Genomic DNA, 21,554 nt, shown 5'->3' with positions numbered 1-21,554 from the left:
CCTGAAAGCGAAAATGCGTCCAATTGAGAGGCTTGAACGTGGGCGGCGGAGGTGGCGTCGTTTTGGAGTGCAGCACTCGACAAGTTGTTTGGCTGGTCGACAATTTGGCCCGCTGATTGTAGGCCGATTGTTGTTTAAGCCCATCGCGACGGCGTTGTTCTTACGGCCCGATAACGGCACGTAGTTAAAGCGAACACAATCTGAGACCTTGGCACGATTCTCACAATCATCGGCACAGTTGTCGTCGTTTGTCTAGGCGCTGGGAGCACGTACGATCCGTGGGCAGGGTTTAACAAGATTGGATACCACTAAAGTACTCTGTGTATCTAAATATTTGATTTGCCAACTGACAAGCGACAAGTGACACTTTTAAAACTCACTTTGAGCGTAATTTAAAGCTTTTAAGCGGCTTTTCTATTAGTTAAGAGCATTGGAATATTAAAGAACTGAATTTATTTAAGCCTGTCATTTAATTATTATAATTTCTGTAACTTGGAATTATTTATCACATATTCAGTACAAATTCTTTTAGACATCTTCAATTCATTACCCTAAAGATCTCTAGAAGTTATACTCTGACAGATAAAATTATCTAAAACATTAATCCGGTTCAATTCCAGTTGAATATTTAAAAGTATATTTTTCTTTATTTAAAAATCTTCTAGCATATTTAATAAATCACCCACCATACAATAAATCACAAAAATAAAAAACAATCATAAAAAATACACGAAAAAACAATGCTATATGTGTTGAAAAATTAACAATGAGCTCAAGTTTGGATGGTGATTAAAACCCCAGAGATTTTAATTAAACCAAACCAACACGCAGCGCATAAAATCCAACGTAATATGTATCTATATAGATATATATCACAGATACACACACACATAGAGATACATACACTAAAAATAAACAAAATTGAGCAGAATTTTCAAGGTAAACAAAGCATAATTCGAAGAGCAGCATAAATCGAATGTAAGAGATTCAAATGGATTTTCCAAATTGAAGCGTAGGGCGCATCAATGAAAGAAAACAGCTCTGTTTTCTTCTGTTCCTCTCCCCGTCCACGCCCACTACTGTCACATTTTTCATGGCAGTTTGAAAATAGAACAGATAGAGAGAGGTGGGAGAAGAAGCAGCAGACGTGCCAAGATCAAAAAGTACTAAAAACACCGGCAAAGTCAACGTCAGTAAAAAGGTGCGATAGTCGATGAAAGATTCAGTGAATCTATGTGTAACACCAGAGGCAGATCTCGAGATCTCTCCGCCCTCAAATTATATACGAATATGTAGATTATATAGCCCGTCAGACGACGATTGCTTTGCTCTGTTGGGGTTGTGGGGTCTTTAATTTGATTTTTACGCGAATGAGTCATCGCACAATTTTTAGATATTTCGTTTTTGTGCATTTGTGAGCAAGTCAGTTTAGAGGTCCCAGCCAGATGGTCCGAGCATAGACACTGCCGTGGATTATTAGTTTCGCCCGAATGATGATGATTCGCAGCGTTTATATACAATTGATGTCAGCGGAAATTGTCGGGCAACTGACTGAATGCTTTGGCTGTAATTGTGTCCCAAAAAATCATTAGCCAAAATGTGTCATGATGTAGAAAACAAGGTTAAAGATGGTTAAGCAACAACCTGTTTGGGAAGAGATCGTTGAAATAGGAAAAACTCTTTGAAAAATAGAAATAATTCTTTTTTATATTATAGTACTTCAGAGTACGTTCTCTTCAAACATCTAAAAGTATTCTCATGTCAGGATAACGATATCTATCTTTCTAAAAATAATTCCTTAATATTTTTTCATCAAATTTTAATAAATTTATGTGTATAAATAAGAGTATGTCATTGATCTTTTTCATAGAGAAATATGTTACTACTCAGCACATCAAAGCACGTTTTTGTTGAAAGAAAGTTTTATATTCCCCAGACTCTTATCTTGCCTTATCGCATTTCTCTGATAACTTGAAGAAAACAAACGTACTTAGATTACCATTATACAATCATACTTCTTCTCTATTTACAGGTCAATCAACTCACGATCAGCAAATGATCGACAACTTACAATTAAAATTATTCTGTATACAGATAAGATTTCGCTGGAATTTCGAAATGCAAATTTTAAAGTAAAGTAGAGCAGTTCCGACTGCGAGAGATAAACACATCAACTGCTTAAGCAAATAAACGCAAGAGTTAAGATAGAGATGGAGCGAGAGAGTGTGTAAAAGAGAGAGAAAGAGAGAGAGAGAGGAGGAGTGTGGGCCCACCCAGCAGCGGGTCGGGTCAACTAGACAAACAGGGCCCATTCGAACTTTGGCTTAGAGCAGTTCATGGCATGGGAATGGCACTTTGGATGGAACCGCAGATAACCCCAGCTGTAATTTGAGTAAACAAGACGTCGACGTCGTCGCTGTCGTCACTCGGGCAACTCTCTTATGTCTGTCTTGCCACACAATGGGGCACAAATTTTGTATCACTATCAGCTCGACAGCGGCAACAATGAGCATCCATTGGCTTTGGCTTATTGATGGCAAAATCCAGATAAAAGATGCATTAAAAGTAACAAAATACACAATAAATAAACAACAAACAAAAAGCAAGCAAACAAACAAATCAAATCGAATGACGTTCAAAAGGGGGATGTAACCAATCCACTGAGTGTGCGTGTGTGCGAGTGTGTGTGTGTATGGTTGGATGAGTGGGTGTGTGTGTGTGTGGTTGAGTGGCTTGTAATTTTCAATTAGCCTGCATCAAGGTGGATGGCAACATAATGTGGACAAATTATGTCAACAGATAGACATCAGTTGGCTAATTAAACCCCATTCAGAGGAGTGTGTCATGTGTGTGTAAATCCTTTTTTCTGGAACTGATTATCTTTAATTAAGTCACACTTATGCTTTAAATGATATAAATACTCTTACAATAATATACAATGAAATCCTTGAGCTCACATTTCCCACGGCCAGGAAAATGGAAAAACTTGCCAAGACATTTGCCAAAGCAATTTTATGATTGGCTGCCAAGCACTTTAGTTGCCTGCTACTCCTTCTCCTACTTTCCCTACTTCTTCTCCTTCATATCCTCCTTCGTTGCTTGACGGCAAAAAAAAAAAATTAGGCTCCCGCCAGTCGGGCTCCAATGGATTTTCGCACAAGTGAGTGCCAAAAGAGACAAAATACACATCTCACTTATACATATGTGTGTAGCAATATATATACATATAGATATGTACATATTTTATATATAACTCTGGGGCGGCTCCCGTTGCCACGTTGACTTTGGCATGCGATTTGCGTAGTCGGACAGCACTTGAATGCCACATTGCATCCATAAACTAAATGAGAATAAGACGTAAAATGCGAAATACTTTTTACACTCTCCCACAGTACGACAGTCCGACTGACAAAGCCGTTCATTGATTAACGGCTGCACCCCATTCCATCCAAGGCCAGGCGAGAAAACTAGCGATAACTGCCAATGGACACGACACGCGATGGATGAGCATATCAGCTCACTTAGGGGAATGAAGATTCCATGGGTGCAGTAGGGTAGGGCATTTAAGGAGCACAATTTCCGTTATCATAGCCAACTTGAGTAGAGTTTAATTTGATTAGGATTGAACTTGCAGGAATGGAATTTGAATTAACTAAGATTAATATGAAAAGATGTATTTCAGCTATCATATTCAGGCAGCAAATACATATGCTTTAATAATGTAGAAAAATCTTTTACTTAGACTATTGTTTACTTAACAATCTAACGCTTCAAGTTTAACTTGAAAATTAATCTGCTTATTACGATTAAAATTCTGAATAAAATTTAAAATAGGCAATATAATTTTATCAGAATGAACCAAAGAGTATTAGAGGGAGTTATTTTAAATTAAATTTTATTTTATTGAAATTTTAGACGTTTAAGAATATTTTTATTTGATTATACCAAGTTCAGCAATATCTTTAAAGAATGCTAAAAGAAACAGCTGAATGACGAGAACATTTGACAATTGTTTCAAGAACTTATGATAATCTTCAAAGTCGAAGCACTTAAAATGTATCAAATTACTCGCATTTTTGCTGGAAACATTTCAGACTGCCCACTGTGAGCAGAATTTGCAGTAAATATGCGATTCGACAGACAGACAGACAGAGGAGGGAATAAGGAGTCTGCTATGCTATCTACATATCTGGTCAATCAAGTGAGTGACGTAATTAAGCAAAGGTTTTACGATTTATACGGTAGAAGTAAGGCCAGCCTTTCCCTCTTTTTTGGTATCGTCAAGATAAAAGCCTATAAACAAAACAAATATAAATAAATATATATATACATATTTGTGAGTAACTGTGAGTAAATAATCAAAATAAAATGCACAGCGCAAAACTCATTTTGCATAAATCTTTTCATTCATTCGTGCTTCTCCCCAACAAGGCGACAACTTGAGACATGAGAACTGGAAACGACTATGACGAAAGACAACGAGCGTTTTCTATATATAGATTTAAATGCATATGAACACATTAATAAATGAATAAAATGCATAATAATAATTATAATAATCCTTATCAGGAAGGAAGGAGCAATAGTCCACATGATTTCCATTTGGATGACTAAGCGGTTGAGTGTGCAAAATGGGCTGAAGAATCATGAAATGGGACTTGGAATTATAATTGGACTTGGACTTACAAACGGAATTGAAGTCAAAAAGGAAATGCTTGAAATTCCATTGAGGTCGCCCACTCGCATCGATTTTGCTTTGGTTTCAATTCTTTTTTAGTTCATTTCTGAATCTCGTGCAACAATAAGAAAGAGGCAGCCACCTCCACTTGCCACTTGAGTTCCGCGTAATTAAGAAACATTCCAAAACAATAAACTATATATAAATATGCATATGTATATGTATCCACGCGTATTATGGCAAAAGCCTATCGTACTCAATAGAAAAACTCAATTCTGATTCTGGTTATTGCTCAGAGTAAACTCGTATTTTTGGTTATTTTGCGATATTTTATACCTTTTAAAGTGCATGTAAAGTGTATAACAAATAAGAGTAAATGAAATTGAAATAGCAAAGTAAATAAGTAGGTTTAAGGGTATTATATACTCAATTATAAAGACATTGTTTAATCAACCTGAATTTAAGCATATTATACGTAATTTCTTACGTTTTTTCTTGAGTTATAATGAATAAAGCCAAGTATTAATATAGTTTATATAAAACAATAACATACTTCAGTCTAGAAATATCAGAAATCTTACTTTTTTCAATTTAAAAAAATATTTATGTTCCAAGAGCGATCTTCTTTTTAAAATATCCATTAATTTTAAAGGGATCTCTACATACGTAGTATCTCTAAGTCGAGCACTCTTTACTAGGGCAAATTACTTGTTTTTTTTTTTTTGGTATTTTGTATTTTGTGTTTGGGTTGTTGTTTCTCAAAGACTGAAACATGTGTGCGGCAGCAGTTTGAAAGGCGGCACAAGTATCAGTATCTGTATCTATGTAGAGAAATACACACACACACACACATATGCATATGTAAACATATATGTATGTTGTAGTTTGTGCACTGCACAAATGAAAATGCTGAGGCGTTAAAAAAATAGAGCACACAGTTGTTATTTTTGTACTTAATTGTTATTGCCTCGTCTACACTGTTGTTGTTTTTATTGTTGTTGCTGGGCATTTAGAGCACTGAATTTTGATATTGTACACACACTCTGCAGACTCAAAAAGTTACAAATTTCTTGCTTAATTTGTTTTAATTGAGCTTGAAAAATGAGGCAAACATTTGTTTGCTTTATTTTCAGCCTTATTTGTGCAGTCTGACAATTGACAACAGTTTTGGAAAATCTGTGAAAATGAATTCGAAATTAAGGCAATTTGGCATAAACTTGTATCAAATACAATAAAGAATATGTAATATGAAATGTATCTAAAATATAATCTGTGTAATTAAGTGGTAAAGAAAAGTTAAGCTGTATTACACATTTCAAGCGTGCCAAACTCCAACTAATTAAAATCACCACAAAATCGTAAAAAATAAGTACGATTTAACCGCGAAATCCATTCGAAAGTTGTGCGACAACTCATTTTGGGGAACTGGCAACTGGACTCGGAGAGGACTGGGGCAGGTGGGGAACAAGTGTAGTACCAAATGAATGGAAACTCAACTCGATTAATGAATGTATGCAAAAATATATCTAAATGCAACCGATTAAAACATATCCAAAATTGGGCGCAACAAACAACCGCCCACAAACACTTTACACTTTGAGTTGTCATTTGCATTTTTCTACTGAATGGAATTGTTATTTAGTGTGTGTGTGCGTATATCAAACATGAACGGATGCAAAAGCAACTACAACTACATTTACAGCTACAGCAACTACAACAACCATGATGACGACCACGTCCAAGTCCAAGACGCTAAGCCCACACAGCAACAAATTCGAGAGCGCGACAATTTGAGAGCGATGGCATGAAGTGAAAATGAGCTTTGATTTCTTTATGTGATTTGTTTATGTGGCTTGCATACCATAACCGAAGCTCTTAAATAAGGTCAAAAGCTTTGTGTGGAGAGAGGCAAGATAAAATACAGACCACAACAATAACAACAATACTATCAACGAGCATTGACATTTTTAAGAAAGATAATAGGGAATACAAAATACGCCCACAAAAAAAAAACCGCAGTGAAATTTGCCAAACGATCAAACAAAACAACGTGTGGACAACAACACAAAAACGTAAACTGCTGCGCCAACAGCGACGCAGACTGCGACGGCGACTGCGACTGCGACTGAGGCAGCAACTGGCTAATGGATTATGACAAAAAGCTCGAAATGAACGCACAGAGATTGAAATGCAAATAAAAAAATAACAAAAAAAAGCGAACGAACGAAATAAAAACAAAAAACAAATCAACTTACGAATAAAACAAATGTCGTCGCAAGTATCTTGCATATACATTCGTTTATTTTTTATGAAACACAAAGCGGTCAGATCAGTGGAGGCACTGGTGGGAGGCGGGTGAGGGGGAGGGGAAGAAGAAGAAAAAACAGAGATCCACAGTAGCAGTTGGCTGTGTAAACTAGCTGGCAGCGCAGCATACGAACCGTACACACGCACGCACACCAATACATACATACAGTTGTACAAATCATACGTAGTATACATATGTAGAAGAAATATAGAATGAAAAATAACACTAATAAAATAAAGTCAGGGGCAGAGCGCTACGTCAGCGGCAGCGCGCGCAAGCGATGAGGTAATTCTCTGGTTGTTTTTAACTTGATAGACAACACAAGAAAATACAAAACACTTTTACGGTGCTACAAATGTGACTATAAGACTAAAAACAAAAAGGACTCTAGTTTTTTGAACTTCTTTTTTGATTTGTTTTACTCGACACGTTGCGCAGGCGCTGAGCATACGGGCAGCGCGTGGGCGTCTCTGTTGTTTGGTTGCAACACGTCGAGATTGCACAATTAATTTGCTTATTTGTGCCTGACGTATGGCTTTTTTTTTTTTGTTTCTTTTATCCGTTAAAATAACGCCATATGTCACGCACTAATACACGCAAAGGTCGCAGCACACACATTCGCATATGTTCAAGAATATACGATAGCCAAAAATCGACGATAACTGCTGCAATACATATGTATTCTTCGTATATATATTTATATATACCTTTTGCTAAATTTTCTGGCGTTTTAAATTTATTTATTGCTTTTTGATATTTGAACTTGAATATCGCACATACAAACACACAAACACAAATATATGTACTCGTATATAGCTATCGATCTCGGCCACGGCACGAATCGGCACCGACGACGGTTAAAACTCAACTGAGGCGCGCCTACAGCAGCGCGCCGAACGCAAGCGGCTCAGAGAGCCAACCAACGCAGTCCCCAGAGAGCAGAGCACAAAAAGAAATGAGCGCCACTCACGGCACCTGCTGCGCTCATTTCGCTCTTTGGCGCTCGATCGCCATGGCAGGCAAATGTAAACAAAACGAAAACTGGGCAAATGGAGAGAGTGTGAGAGAGCGTAGAGAGTGTGAAATACAAGGTGATGGACCCATGCCAGTGGGTGCATAACGACAACAATAACAAGCACAACGAATGTCGTGATGACTAATTTCTGTAAGCGATGGGCAATTGTTGTTGTTGCTGCTCTTTTGTTTTACAAATTTATTGCAAGACGCAAAAAGAGGAAGCGACAAAGTGGAAGTGGAAGTTGAATGAATAGTCAGCCGGCCAAAAGTGTTAGTCACTTTCAAATTAGCTGGAAAAAGAGTAAATAAATAAAAGATTGTTTGTCCACACTGTGCTTAAACTTATTAGAACGCACTGTATACTGTTTGAAGGCAACAAAATTTGTCACACGTTGCAAGGCAATAAATTGAATTGAATAGTGAGTTGAGATCCAAGCACTTTCATACATTACGTATATATTTATGTAAATATGTATTTACTTAAATACGTACTGACAATAAAGTGTGTAAACAAATGAGACGCAAAACAAAAACGAGTTTCTTTAGCATTGATGCCTTAGTTTGGTGGATGAGATGCTACGATGATGATGAGTCGCCCTGGACGACGCCCCTTGTTTTTCAATTATGCTCAATTATTGACACAGTCATTAGGCAATTGATGGAGCGACTGACATAATGCTTGCTTGCCTCCTGCCGTTCTCTCAACAATTGAAAAAGTGAAATCTTTAAACCAGCGGGAGATGCACACGCGCTATCTCGGGATCCGATTTTAACTTTGCGTTCCCCTCGAACACTAAGCTAAGGGTTGCAATTGCAGTTAATTAAAGCAATTCGCATTGTCATCGGGCAGCAGGAACATCTTAATCAGTTGCTTCAGCCCTTGACGTTCCTGTTGACAGTCAAATGTACTACTGAAGACGTTGACTTATCTTATCGTCAGCTGCGCGTTATAATCGCACGGAAAGTACTTCGTTGGCTTTTCAATCAGTCGGCATACAGCCGATAAACAAGTCGAAAAAAAACAACAAGAACAATTGAAGCAACAATAATGTTGATACAATATGAGCTTCATTTGAGTTTGTCGCCTGGAAAGCAATAATTCAAAACAAAAATACATTGAATGTTTTATATATTTTTATCAAAACGTTTTGCAAACTTTAGCTTAAAAATTTTACCCGCATTTTACTGTACTACCAAAATTTATTAACAAGCGATTTGTATTCGTTATTATTTTTATTGCAGTTTCATTAGAAGCCCAGGGGACTAGATTTATATAAGGATAAGGTTCTTTTTCATTAAAATAAAAATAACTTGTGTGATTTTATGTATGTGAAAAGAATTCGCTAAAATGCTCTAAGACTTAAGAAATTAATAACAAAATGTCTGATCAATAGTTTAATAAATATGTATACAAAGTTAATTGTGACTAGTGCGTTAATTTATAAGGAAATTCTTTTAGCGTAGGGATATAAGGTAATTTAATTTAATTTAGAAACATTGTCAAATATTCTAGATTAATAATATGGAAAAATAACACATTGCCGATATTTGCACATTGCCGACAATGGAAAAATTATGTTGTATATTCTTCTCATTTTATAGAAAGGAATAATCTATGTAGTTTTCTAGGTCATGTTTGACAAATGTAAGTAAATATATGCAAATAAATATTTGTGTATTAAATTAACATGTTCGATTTTTCAAGCATTCGACGTTAAAGAAAAATGCAAATATCTGAAAACCATGCATGTAGAATTGCTTCTCTAAGCTTGATGGGCTGAAGCGGACTTTGAATTGTCAACATCTTTTATGTCTTGAAGAATTCAAATAATTGTGATCAAGGTTAAAGTCACGAGGCACTCTTGTTGTCAATGGGTTAAAGGACCTATGCCTACTTAGTGTTAATTGAATTACATACAGAAAATTTTATTGCTTCCGCCGCAAACTAGGGGACCGATAATGGGGCGTGTTGCAGCAAATAAAGTTGCACTTAATTAGCATAAAACGTACGCCAAACAAACAATAAACACTCAAGCATACACACAGACTTAAAACACACACGCGCACACACACACACTCACACAGCTGCAGGCGGCATGCGGGTGGCAATGACAGCGACAACTACAACAGATAGAAAACTCCAGCTGGTCGCTTTAACGCAAAAAATGGAGAGGCGGCGCCATCGAAACGGGTCAGAATTCGCGTGACCATCATAACAAATATATAAAGGGCACACTGGGCGCTGTTTAATGGAGCTGCCGCTGACCACCCCAAAAGAGGGAGCACCAGCAGCAGCAAAAACAACAACAACAACACAAGTTTGCAGCTGAATTTACACTTGCCTTGTTTTCATGCACAAAACACAAAAATTACAACTTATTGAATTGTACGCGACACTTGGATGGCTTAATTGTTATAAACTTACAGAATTGCGTAGAAAATCAGGTGCGAAGATAGTTAAAAACGTATAAATAAAATAACACAATAAAACAGGGCGATAGAATAAGTCGCGCTTATCGATAATTGCAGTGCAACACTGACGCTCTCGTGCATATATCGATATTACATATCGTTTCGATAAATGCGACTGCGATAGTTCGATAAATGCGCATGGCTGCTAGCGCAGGTGGGCGGTAGGCGCCAAATTTAATATTTGCTGCAATTTTAACTTAAATTGTTGAATAACCTAAAGGTATTTTACAATTGTAATATTTGGCAGCATTTGATACAACTTCATGATTAATGATACCAAAGACGCTTGTACGCACCCCCACATTTCTGTGTGATAAATTTGTCTGCCTTTCCTGACGATCAGCACTTCCGGCGTGAGTCTGTGCTTTTGGCCGCCGTTAAGAGTCAGCCAAAAACACCAAGCACATGTTCAACCCTAAGGAACAAATACATAGATGATAGCAATCTCTTCAGTGCCAAAACAAAAACTGAAATCTTGGCCAGCAAAAATACATGAAATAGAAATCATAAAAATAAGGAAAATTCATGACTTTGGCAAAAACTCAGTGGACCGCATATCGTGCGACAATCGTGGATGGGAAGGGGGACTTTACTAAGCGCTTAGTGTTGTTCATGTTGTTTTTCCTATTGGGGGTTGTAAGGCATCTCGCTGAAATAAAAATAAATTTAATGTTCCTGTTTTTCGACGGCGACGACGGCGAAAACTGAGACGACAATGTTACTGGGATTTTCCACCCATATCATATGCGTAATTTATGCTAGAAAACATCTCGAGCATAAACAGGAAGTAACCATGGTCCATGGTCCATCCAAGTCAAGTTGTAGTCGCGCTTCATGTAGGGCGCAAATTCAATTAATTTCAATCGAACGCCTGTCGTTTTGCGCATCCGGCATTGATGCCGATTCTGATCCCATCGAAGATTTTACAAATAGACAATCCCAGCGACCGTTCTCGCGCCCGCCCTATGCCTATAAATCTCGGGGCATGCATGCGTTCTGTTATGACTGGCCAACCCATCGACATGTGACTTGTAGCTGGAACTACTCGTACATATATCGTAGATATAACTAGTATTGAGGTCCTGCTGCGTCATTGCTTTGGTTCCGCTTGAATTTCTGACGGCGTACAAAAGATTTATGTCACTTTGTTGGCACAACTGCAAAGCCGAAAGCCTTTCCTTTTACCAGTACATATACATACGTATGTGGACTTCAAGTGACCCACTTGGGACTCACATTCGTTGCTGACCAACAACAGCACTAATTGAGCGATCTTCCGGTTGGCTAATGGGTTAAAAGTGCTCGAATTGAGCCCATATATCTTCTAGATTGCTGTGATAATTTCGGCATTTTATCAACCAAAATTTAAGGGTTTTTTCAGCTAGTAAAGATTTATTGGCATCTAATTGCACGCATGCATTTCAAGTTACTAAGCCATTTCTATAGCACTAGAGAGACTCATAAGAAAAGAAAATAAATTAATGAAATATCATATTACAAATGTTATGCTTGAAAATTAAATATGTTGAAGTATCTGGTTAATACTTCTTCAAAATTTGACTTTATAAGAACCCTACCTTTCTCGTTTCCACTTTAATTTTCTAAAAATTTTCTCTAAGTCGCTGCTTTTATTGTCAGTCTAAATTACTATTAAGTTTTTCAACAACCCATATAAGAAGTTTAAAATGGTTTGAATGACCTAGTCCAAGAATTCTTAACTTCTTCCTCACAGAATTTGCAATTGGGAAGTCCTTAATTTTGATACATCCTCTATTTTAGTATTATAAAGGAAATTTATTATAATATCTCGTTCGTTAAATAAATTTTTGTAGATTGTTTTTAGTTGTTGACTTCAACTTTATTAAAATTTATAAAATATCTTAGTTTAATATGATTTTTCTTAAAAAGTTCTTTTTGAATTTTTGAAAAACTGCCTGCTTTCTGATTCCTCATCTAATTTTGTACTGGCTTAGTTTCCCAACCCATAGAGTCCAGTTATATAGATTAGACCTGTTTTATTTGCAGCACTTGCCACAAACAAAGAATCCCAATCCCAGTCGCAATTGCCCGACCTCAACAGCCATTAGACCATGTCAGCGCATGCCACGGGCCGGATAAATAGACTGTTTAGTCATTAAACAATTTACGCAGCTATAAATTTACGCAATTTACTTATTGCGAACAGAGTTTGGCTAGAGTACACACGAACAGAATTCTGTGGCTTGCACTCTAAGCAGGGCAATAAAAAATACCCCTGCACCCATTAACACATCTGTCCAGATCCCGATACAAAGTGTAGAGGGAGAGGGGGGAGAGTGTGTCGACCGCCTGAGCGATTAACTTTTTGCATCCTTCACGCTTCGTTCACTCCAAAAATCCCAGCAGTCGCCTCATCAACATCATCATAGAGTTTGAGGAGGACAATCGCCCACGCTTCTCGCTTGTTTACTTGATTTTTTATTGCTCCAGAATACGTTCGGTTGTATTCGTAGATTTTAAGGCCTGCCGGCTCCCACAGCTGCGAAAAATTTTAATGAAATTGTCATCAATTAAAATTTGTTTCTTCCATGACCGTGATCCAGGCGACAGTGACATTGCATAAGTTTCGTGCTTGCTTTTCCCATTTCACATTTTCCATTTTACGACCCAGACGACGAATTCAGTCCAGCCAAGGGTTTAGGAGTTTAAGAGTTATGAAGTGCCCATCATAATGCGCATAACTGAATGCTCTCGTGCCTGGGATCGAGCTCAGCTATCATAATAATTTGTGGTGAAACCCCTGACGAAATTCACTTTCTAAAGGGGGTAAGAGAGGTTGCAAACGACTGTCAACAATTTGTAGTCGTTAGCTTGTTTTTCCAACGCCACTTAATGGCTTTTCATAACATTTTATTGTCTTCAATATAATAATTTTTTTATGCTCGTATGCAAATGCGTTCAGTTTTAGTGTTCAAAATTTGTCGCACAGTCTTTTTACTACATTTGGATATAGACGAGCAATGGATGAAGATACTTCTATGTATCTGATGCCATTCGAGGTTCCTTTATATGGGTTTTGCTATCTTTGTGTCATTTATCTATTCAGTCAGAGCAATTAAGCAAGCATTTAACATGTAACTACTTGCAACGCCCCAGAGAAACAACTCACATGTGGTTGGACATGGGAGGCAGAGCTCATTACCTTGTGGAAAGGAGAAGAAGAAAAGGAGGAGAGGCAGACAGACAGTTTCCAATTCGCTGACTTGTCGCACCCAGTCAAAATGCCCTCAACGATAAACGTCGCTGATAGCACAGCATTTATCAAGGAATAACAACTTGTAGGAACAACACGAGCAACACGAACAACAACAACAACAACTCAAGCTCAATTGAGTTTCAAATTGATGTCACCATTATCGGGAGCTGTCATCTAAAATTGTTAAGGGTCCAAGTTGAGATCCTGGGGGTTGTTCAACGAGTATGCTGGGAGGCTGGGCCTTTGTATCTATCGTATTTATTTTTAATTTTTTCATCATTTATCAGCGGGAGTTGTCCGAAACATTTTCACATGCCCGCAATTGCATATTTATGTAGATGCAATGTGCAATTTTAGTTTGCGCTACGATTTAAGTGCTCATAAATAAAAATCCAGTCAAGCAACCCCCTGACATGAAATGTGCCCCCGCCCCATCGATGTATAGACCAAACCCAGGCCCACCCCGGACGATGCTGCCGATGGCTGTCAAAAAGGCAACGGAAAGTTTGTAAACAAAACTAATGCCGACATGGGTGTTGATAAAGTTCTCCAAGTCGCCCGACATCCTCCATCCGCCAGACTCTTATTGAATTGCACTACACGCTTGATTGCCCGCTAAACGGATGTGAGAGCAAAGCAGGAGGATGGGAATGAGAATGAGAATTCCATGCAGTAGCGAGTGTGACATGTGGATTCGTCATACCAAAAAGCGCAAAATATTATCCAGAGTTCGAGTATTGTTCTGGTTTTTCGCAAAAATCACAAAGGGTGCTCGCCATGGTGGTTATTTGTAGTGTTCGGGGGGTTTTCCTATTTTGGCAGAAGTCAGTGATACTGTCACTTACTTATATCTAATGGGCTATCCTTTGTCATTCGCTAGCCTAAGCGAATTAATGGCATGCATGGGAAACTTAAGCATTTGCACAAACATTAAACATCTGACGTGGTTTCCCTATAACTCATTTAAAAGTATTCTAAATTTTCTAAAAAATATTTTGTTGTCAGGTCAAGGACCGCAAAAATGGGATATGAATGTAAATTTTAACTAAATTAAGCATTATGAAGGAAATATGTTACGGCAACATGAGTAAAGAGTAAATATTAAAAAAATTAAAAATGAAAGTTAAATTGATAATCCTTTGAACCAAGTAGCGTATTACCAAAATTTTAAAATAATCTTAATCTATGATTCGATAAATTGTATGTATCGTAGATCACAAGTTCTATTAAATCTAAATATTAAGGATCCTACTATTTTATTATATTCAATTTTGCCTTCTATTTTTTGTTGCAGTTTTGTAGTTTCTGAATATTGGATTTATATACATTTTTTTGAATAGCCCAGACTTTTTCAATGTTTTACCTTTTCAGTTTTATATTTAAATGTTAATCTTATTAATTATAATAATTTTTTTTTGTTAGGTTTGCTAAGCTAAAATCCTTTTTTAAATTTTATTTTATATTGTTATATTAAAACATATTATTTTATAACCGAATTAATTGCTCGAAAAATTAATTTACAATTAAAAATTTTATACAAAACATACATAATTTTAATGATATCCGAAAATCAAGGAACTACGAATGAAATGGTATTAAAAAAAAACAATATCAAAGTATATAAGCATTCTGCAATCATTAAGGTTATTAGTTAATTGCAAAAGCAAATTTTACCCAGTTGCCGATAATTGACAATGTATCTTTAAGCCAGATGGGCTGGTGGGGATCTTATGACAGTTATGGAAATTTATGATTCATTATCATGTATTTGTGGAACTGCTTTTCCAAGCCATATCCCGTTGCAATGTAATCCATTTGTTTACGCAACATTTGTCACGCTGCCTCAGCTTTTGTCGCCAAAGGATTCAGGATATGGATATGGAGGAGAATCACTCAGCATATCCATGTACGGAACAAACATCCACCCTGTAACATTGAAACATTACTTTGACTCGGATTTTATTTTTTTTTTCGCAAATGCTGGGCAAATGTTGCAAATTGTCGTCGCTGAATGTTAGGGATTTATGAATTTCATTTACTAATGGATTGTGGTAAGCGACAAATTCCACAGATGTGTAAATATGTGCCCCGGATTATTAAAGCCAAACTTCAAACTATGAATAATACTATGTTAGGAGGGAGAGATTTGCAAATAAGATACCCATAGTAGAGATTACTTATTTGGTTTGAATTGGTTTGAAATTCTGAAAAAGTGTCAACGGGAATGCATGAAAAAAATTTACAGCGAGGGCAAACAAATTATATTTTACAATTTTGATGCAGAATCAAATAGGAAATCAGCTAAGATTTGACAAAGGTATGCCGGTTTGAAGTTCTGAGAAAGTGGGAACGGGAAAATTTGAAAAATGGATAGTCAATAATAAAAGTTGAATTTTACAATTTTTATGCAGGATGAAAAAAGGCCAAACAATAATAAAATGGATACCGAAACTAACCGTTTCATAATAGGTACTGAAACATAAACAAAATAATTCTCTTTAAAAAACCGAAAACCGAAACGCTTGTACCAGTACGGTTGTGGTAAAGTTGCTAGGTCAAAGAATTGACCAACTTCCAACAGTTATAACTCAAACAAAACTGAACCGATTTTCAAGCGGAATGACATCTTGTTCATGGTTTTGCCTCTAAATTCAATCTGCATTCAAATATAATTTATTAAAAAAAAAGTTTATTTTGCTAGAATTCGATTTTGGTGGTAAGGGTACCCCCTTTGAAATTTGGAAAATTTTAAATTTTAAATCTCAAGTTTTTACTTTTAATCAACTCTTTATATCATAATTAGTATAGAACAACACTTTAAACTTGATTCCTAACCGATCGTCAAGCTGAATGTCATTTTGATCTAGTTTGGCCTCTTAATTTATTCTGTATAAAAGTTTTATTATATTCGTTCAAAAAGTTGTATTTCTCTAGATGTAGATATTTACTTCGATGTCATAATTATTATACAACGACACCTTAACATTTTAAAATACTTCAAAATTGATTTACGTTACGTACCGGTACTGATACCGAAACCGAAAGAAGAAAACTGAAAGAAAACCTTTTACCGAAAGAGTTTTTTCCGAACGTACCGGAACCGAAACCGTAACCTATATTGGTTTCGGTTTAATTTCTTGCTTTTAATATTAGGATTATGGATCGGAAAACGTAATGATTATTAGTTTTATTTTTAAAAGTTAGTAACATATTTCATGATTTTTAAGGATTTTTATCAATGATAATGATTATTTTTGAGTAGAAGAAATAAAAATCACATATAATTATCACTTCTGAAAATGCAAAGATTTCATGGAAACGATCATTGGGTGTTTTTCTCTTATCTTTCTTCCTTGTCGTTGATTTTTTAAATAAAAAAAAACGAAAATAATCATTATTTGTCATCTCTGTTATGGATGCTTTAAATCTTTCCCTAACAAGTTTTTTTTGTGAAAAATTAAAGACTTATTTTTTTTGTTTTAATCGCTGACTCGTAACTTTTTGTTTTTATTAGATTTTATCAAATAATGCAAATAACTTAAGGCCTTTAATTGTTATAGATGGTAGAAGGTCTGCAGAGGTTGTTCGGGAAGTTTCCCCCAAAACGTAGCCATTTTGTACGCCAGATGCCGATTGGCTGTTATAAGAACATAACAGCCATTCAACTCCCCCGGCTGTGGACAAGCATTTTACTGGTCCTGCGCAATGTCAGCGGTTTCATGTACATAATGTGAGATGGGGTTACATAAGCGGTGGCTCTATATACTTGCCAGCTTCCATCCAACCAGACTCGTACCCAAACCCGAGGCCTGAGTAAAAAATATTTATAGCTTTACCGCGACTGCTGTTGGCTTCTGTCCATTTATCTTTTGGCTGGGGTTTTTTGCTCGGTTGGGTAGAAATACCCCAAACCTCTTAATGCCCGTCCACAATACCCACCAATGGCAGTAACATTTTATGGACAAACTTTTGCTTCCCCTTCCTATGCTAGGTTGCAATGTCGCCGAACTGGCGCCATTTTTGTCGCATTGTCGAGGAGAAAACGATTTCTACTATTGTTCTCCAATACCCTTGAAGAAGGACATCTAAAGGTTAAAAAAAAGTTAAGCTATATACTTTTTCTTAAAACTATTCAAAGAATATTTTTAGAACATCTCAAAAATAAAACTCCGCTGATATATATTTTTATATTTCTTTTCTATAAATTGTTTTTAATTTTCATTTTAAACATTGAGACTGGAATGGAACATATAAAAAACACGCTTTTCCTTTGTATTATCATAAATAATTATTATATAATATTCAGTATAAAACGTCTATGCGAAGAAAACAAAAACTACACATAAGTGTGAGAAATTCTTCACATTAATTAAATTTCATGCTAATAATAAAGGCTGAAAAACTTTTTTAATGTGTCGCGTCTATTGTACAGCACATGAAATGGGAAAATTTTAAGTCTGGAAGATCTTGAAGCCAATTTTACTTTAAGACTCTGACGCTCTAGCTCAAATAACGTATAAAAAACATAAAGTAATTATTTGCTAAATTTACGGAATTCATTATGTACTCGTATTATTATTATTATTCTTGTTTCTCTTTTTTTGTTTCATTAGGTTTACATTTTATATAGTGAAATGCAGAGTTCGTAGTTCATATCTGTCCACTGATATGCACAGTATTGAGAGTAGACCGGAACTTTAGACTTGACTTATCAAATTGGGTTACAAACACAATGTGAAAGATGCTAACGAACTACAACTGCAAACATTTGTCTTCTGGCTTTTGTCATGTGGCTTATTACATTGTTCAAATTAATTGTTCAGTTTCATTACAGTTAAGTCACGTTCAATTTTGGGCACCTGACGCTTTGCAAATCTATTAGATCTACGTAAAATAACAATTATACAATATTGTAGAGCAAACTTTGCTGAAGTCTTAAGTATTTCATTTCAACTAATTTTAGTTGCCGCCTAGTCAGGTGTGTGTGTGTGTTGTGTGTGAGAATGTGTGTTGTTTACGTTGCTGATTGGTTGACTTAGCAGACTGCCTAGTAGAACTTTTTCGCTTGCGCCTCGCTGCGGTTTCTGCAAAGAGTTAATTATGGGAGTTATATAAAATAATTAACAGATAAATAAGACTATTATTTACTTGAATATATTGTAGATGAAGACAAGCAGCAGCTGCACAACGGTTACGCTTAGGAACAACGTGACACCTACACAACTGCCGGTGGGACAAGGAGCTGTCTGCGCCGAGCCTTGAGGCATACCCAATCTAAAAAGAACACAAAGGTTAAAATGGGTTAATTACAGACTGATGGCATAATTCGAAAAGACAACTAACCTCTGACCCACATGGGAGATACCCTGTTTGACCTGATTCATGCCATCCCGCATTTCCGTGATCAACGATTGAACATCGTAGCCCGTGGACTGAATTTGTGCTGTTGGCGCGTTCTTCTGATTTGTTTGTATGTTATCAGTACGCACATTGATATCGCCCGCCAGTTGGCGTATTTCACGTATGGTGCTAAGCAGAATGTTCTGATTAGCAATTAGCAAATCTACATCCTGCCTGGTAACACCAACTCCGCCTGCAAGCTGCTGGACCGGCGCACTGCCAGCCGCGGCAGGTGGAAGAGCTTGACCAGCACCAGTCGCACAGCCGCGGGAGACAAGTGATAGTGTGTTCTCTTGGCGGCCAATGATCTCGTCCACCTTTCGGGACAGTTCGCGCAGATGATCGCCTATCTGACTCTGACCCTGCCAGATTTGACGCAACTCGCGTTGATTCTCCGATTCGTAAAACTCTTCCCACTCTTCTTCGTCTTTGTGCTGTAATTAAATGCCAGAAATTAAAGCCTTTGAAATATGAACGTATTATCAGCAGCGTAGATAACACAATGTCTATCACAATTAAGTGTCAGCTTGGATTAGCTGCGATAACATGTGGCAACTGAAATATGTTAGTGTTATATTTACCGCTTCATCTGGATGTTCCTTTTTGTATTCCTGCTTTTGCTTCTCCAGTTTCTCCTGATACTCCTTGTATTCCTGTGTCAGCTTCTCCTGGTTGTCCGCCTTTGGTGGCTCCTGCACTTGACCCGCCGCATGCAGCGACGTGGTCAAGAAGTGGAACACATCGTGATCATCGGCCAAGCCACCAGTGGCAGCTGAAATACCAAAGTAACCATTTCTGGGCAATTGAACGCCATCGGCACGTAGACACATCTCGTAGTCATCGTTGTTGTTCGTCATGCCATTGTGGATGAGGACGGTCAGCACATTGTTGTAGTATTCGATGCGGGCACGAGTTGGGAACGGCTTGTTTCGGAAATCCCTGAGACAGCCACTGAGCAGCTGCGTCGTTCCATCGTTGGCATGATCATACTGCTTGGTGCCATCGTTCAGCACAGCACTAATGTAGGGATTATTGTGCTTGTTGTCGTTGTCGAACGAATCAAAGATGATGGCCAGACCGTTCCAACGGTCAGAGGAGCCAAATACGGGACCATTGTAGTCTCCCTTCTCGGTGGTGTACCAGAACGCCAGACCGTCGGCGCCAATGCGGCCACGTCCCGTTACGCGGAAGACAATCTCCACATCCCACCAGTCAAAGTTGGTCTGCGATTTTGTCCAGATGGCGCCCTTTTGTGAGCGCAACGAGGGCGCCACGCGTACACTTTCCGCACTGGCAATGGCATCTGAAATGGTGACAGCAACAGGTGGGATTTAGTTTGGCATTGATTTCAAATCAAATTAAACAAAGTGCCTGCGTGTACACTTTGCTTTGGCGTTGCGTTGTTCAAGTTTCGTCAATGCTGATGCTGGCCGCTTGCCATCTCGCTCGCACTCGTTGAGTCGCTTTGAGACGGCCAAAACAACTGACGTGGAGCTGCCCCCGTCTTTTACTTACTTCCCCCGTATTCCCAAAACGGTACGGTGCCATCTTTTTGAGCCAAATATGGCGGCTTAAACGAGTACTTATACTCAAACCGTCTATGCACGCCAATGGCACTTGGATTCACAGTGGCCGCCACATAGTTTTCTTTAATAATTATGCAGAAAATGGCCAGGAATTTGCAAATCGTTGGCAGCAGTAATTTCGACCCGGTCGCTTGCATCTTTCACAGTTTGACAGCGCGACTATTGTTGGCCTTTTCTACCAATAACATACCGAGGGTTGCCAAGTTGCCCGCTCAAATAAATAACAATAAATTATCGAAAACCTTATCGATTGCAACAGTGGGAAAGTTTACGCGCGCAGAAATAAAAGAGTCGTTTTTATGAATTTGTATGAAGTGGAAACATTTATTCTGATGTTCTAAATAGTGTTTATTTTTTACGGTAGGAAAAATTAACTAAAAATATGGCAAAAAATATGCATTACTAGAACCTGAAATTAATCAATAATTGTTTGTTCAGAATGAACTCAATCAGGCTCTAGTGCTTAAGACTTAATTTTATTATTATACTCGTATATTTTATTTCGTTTCAATTGCCTTTTGCTTGATATCACCAAAGTAGTTTTTTTTTTCAAAAAAGTTTTTTATATCATAGTCATAGTATGTGTATTATGTTGTGATTTAGTGTAGAGCTTAGGTCTAATTAAGTAGGTTTTACTGCCTCGTTAGCATATAGTGTGGGCATTACAACATATTGTTAGTTGCTGAGCTCATGTGGGTGATAATCGTCGTAATTAGCCTGTCTGTGAGAGTATTTCCTACGCTCGCACTATTTTACAAATGTTAGTTACTCAATTTCAATCACAATCACTTACGTTTAGTTGTGTGTGTGCGTGTGTGTAATTAGGTGTGCGTATTTTGATACGGCTTAAGCCTGTTA

The 21,554-nt window shown here is 37.3% G+C and overlaps 2 protein-coding genes across 6 annotated transcripts in view; both read right to left on the bottom strand.

Annotated features, from left to right (window-relative positions):
• Window positions 1–10,558, bottom strand: part of LOC117788298 (talin-2) — a 32,593-nt gene extending 22,035 nt beyond the window's left edge. For 4 of the 5 annotated variants that reach the window (XM_034627025.1, XM_034627027.1, XM_034627028.1 and 1 more), the window contains exon 1: window positions 10,429–10,558. The gene's annotated coding sequence lies outside the window, so the exon portion shown is untranslated. Of the gene's footprint in view, window positions 1–7,693; window positions 7,887–10,428 lie in introns of those variants that run through there. The other variant, XM_034627026.1, reaches the window with a different exon arrangement.
• Window positions 10,559–18,220: 7,662 nt separating this feature from the next.
• Window positions 18,221–20,858, bottom strand: LOC117789174 (protein ERGIC-53). The gene is made up of 5 exons (XM_034628249.1): window positions 20,626–20,858; window positions 19,692–20,413; window positions 19,054–19,544; window positions 18,859–18,984; window positions 18,221–18,794 (listed from the first exon to the last, which is right to left on the bottom strand). The coding sequence occupies exons 1-5, from the start codon at window positions 20,831–20,833 to the stop codon at window positions 18,758–18,760; spliced, it is 1,584 nt and encodes a 527-aa protein (XP_034484140.1). The 5' UTR covers window positions 20,834–20,858; the 3' UTR covers window positions 18,221–18,757.
• Between the last annotated feature and the right edge of the window lie 696 nt (window positions 20,859–21,554).

The sequence above is a fragment of the Drosophila innubila genome (genome assembly GCF_004354385.1).
Source record: "Drosophila innubila isolate TH190305 chromosome 3L unlocalized genomic scaffold, UK_Dinn_1.0 0_D_3L, whole genome shotgun sequence".
Taxonomy (NCBI): Eukaryota; Metazoa; Arthropoda; class Insecta; order Diptera; family Drosophilidae; genus Drosophila; species Drosophila innubila.
The sequence above is the reverse complement of the archived record's forward strand: the minus strand, read 5'-3'. Positions and strand labels throughout refer to the sequence as shown.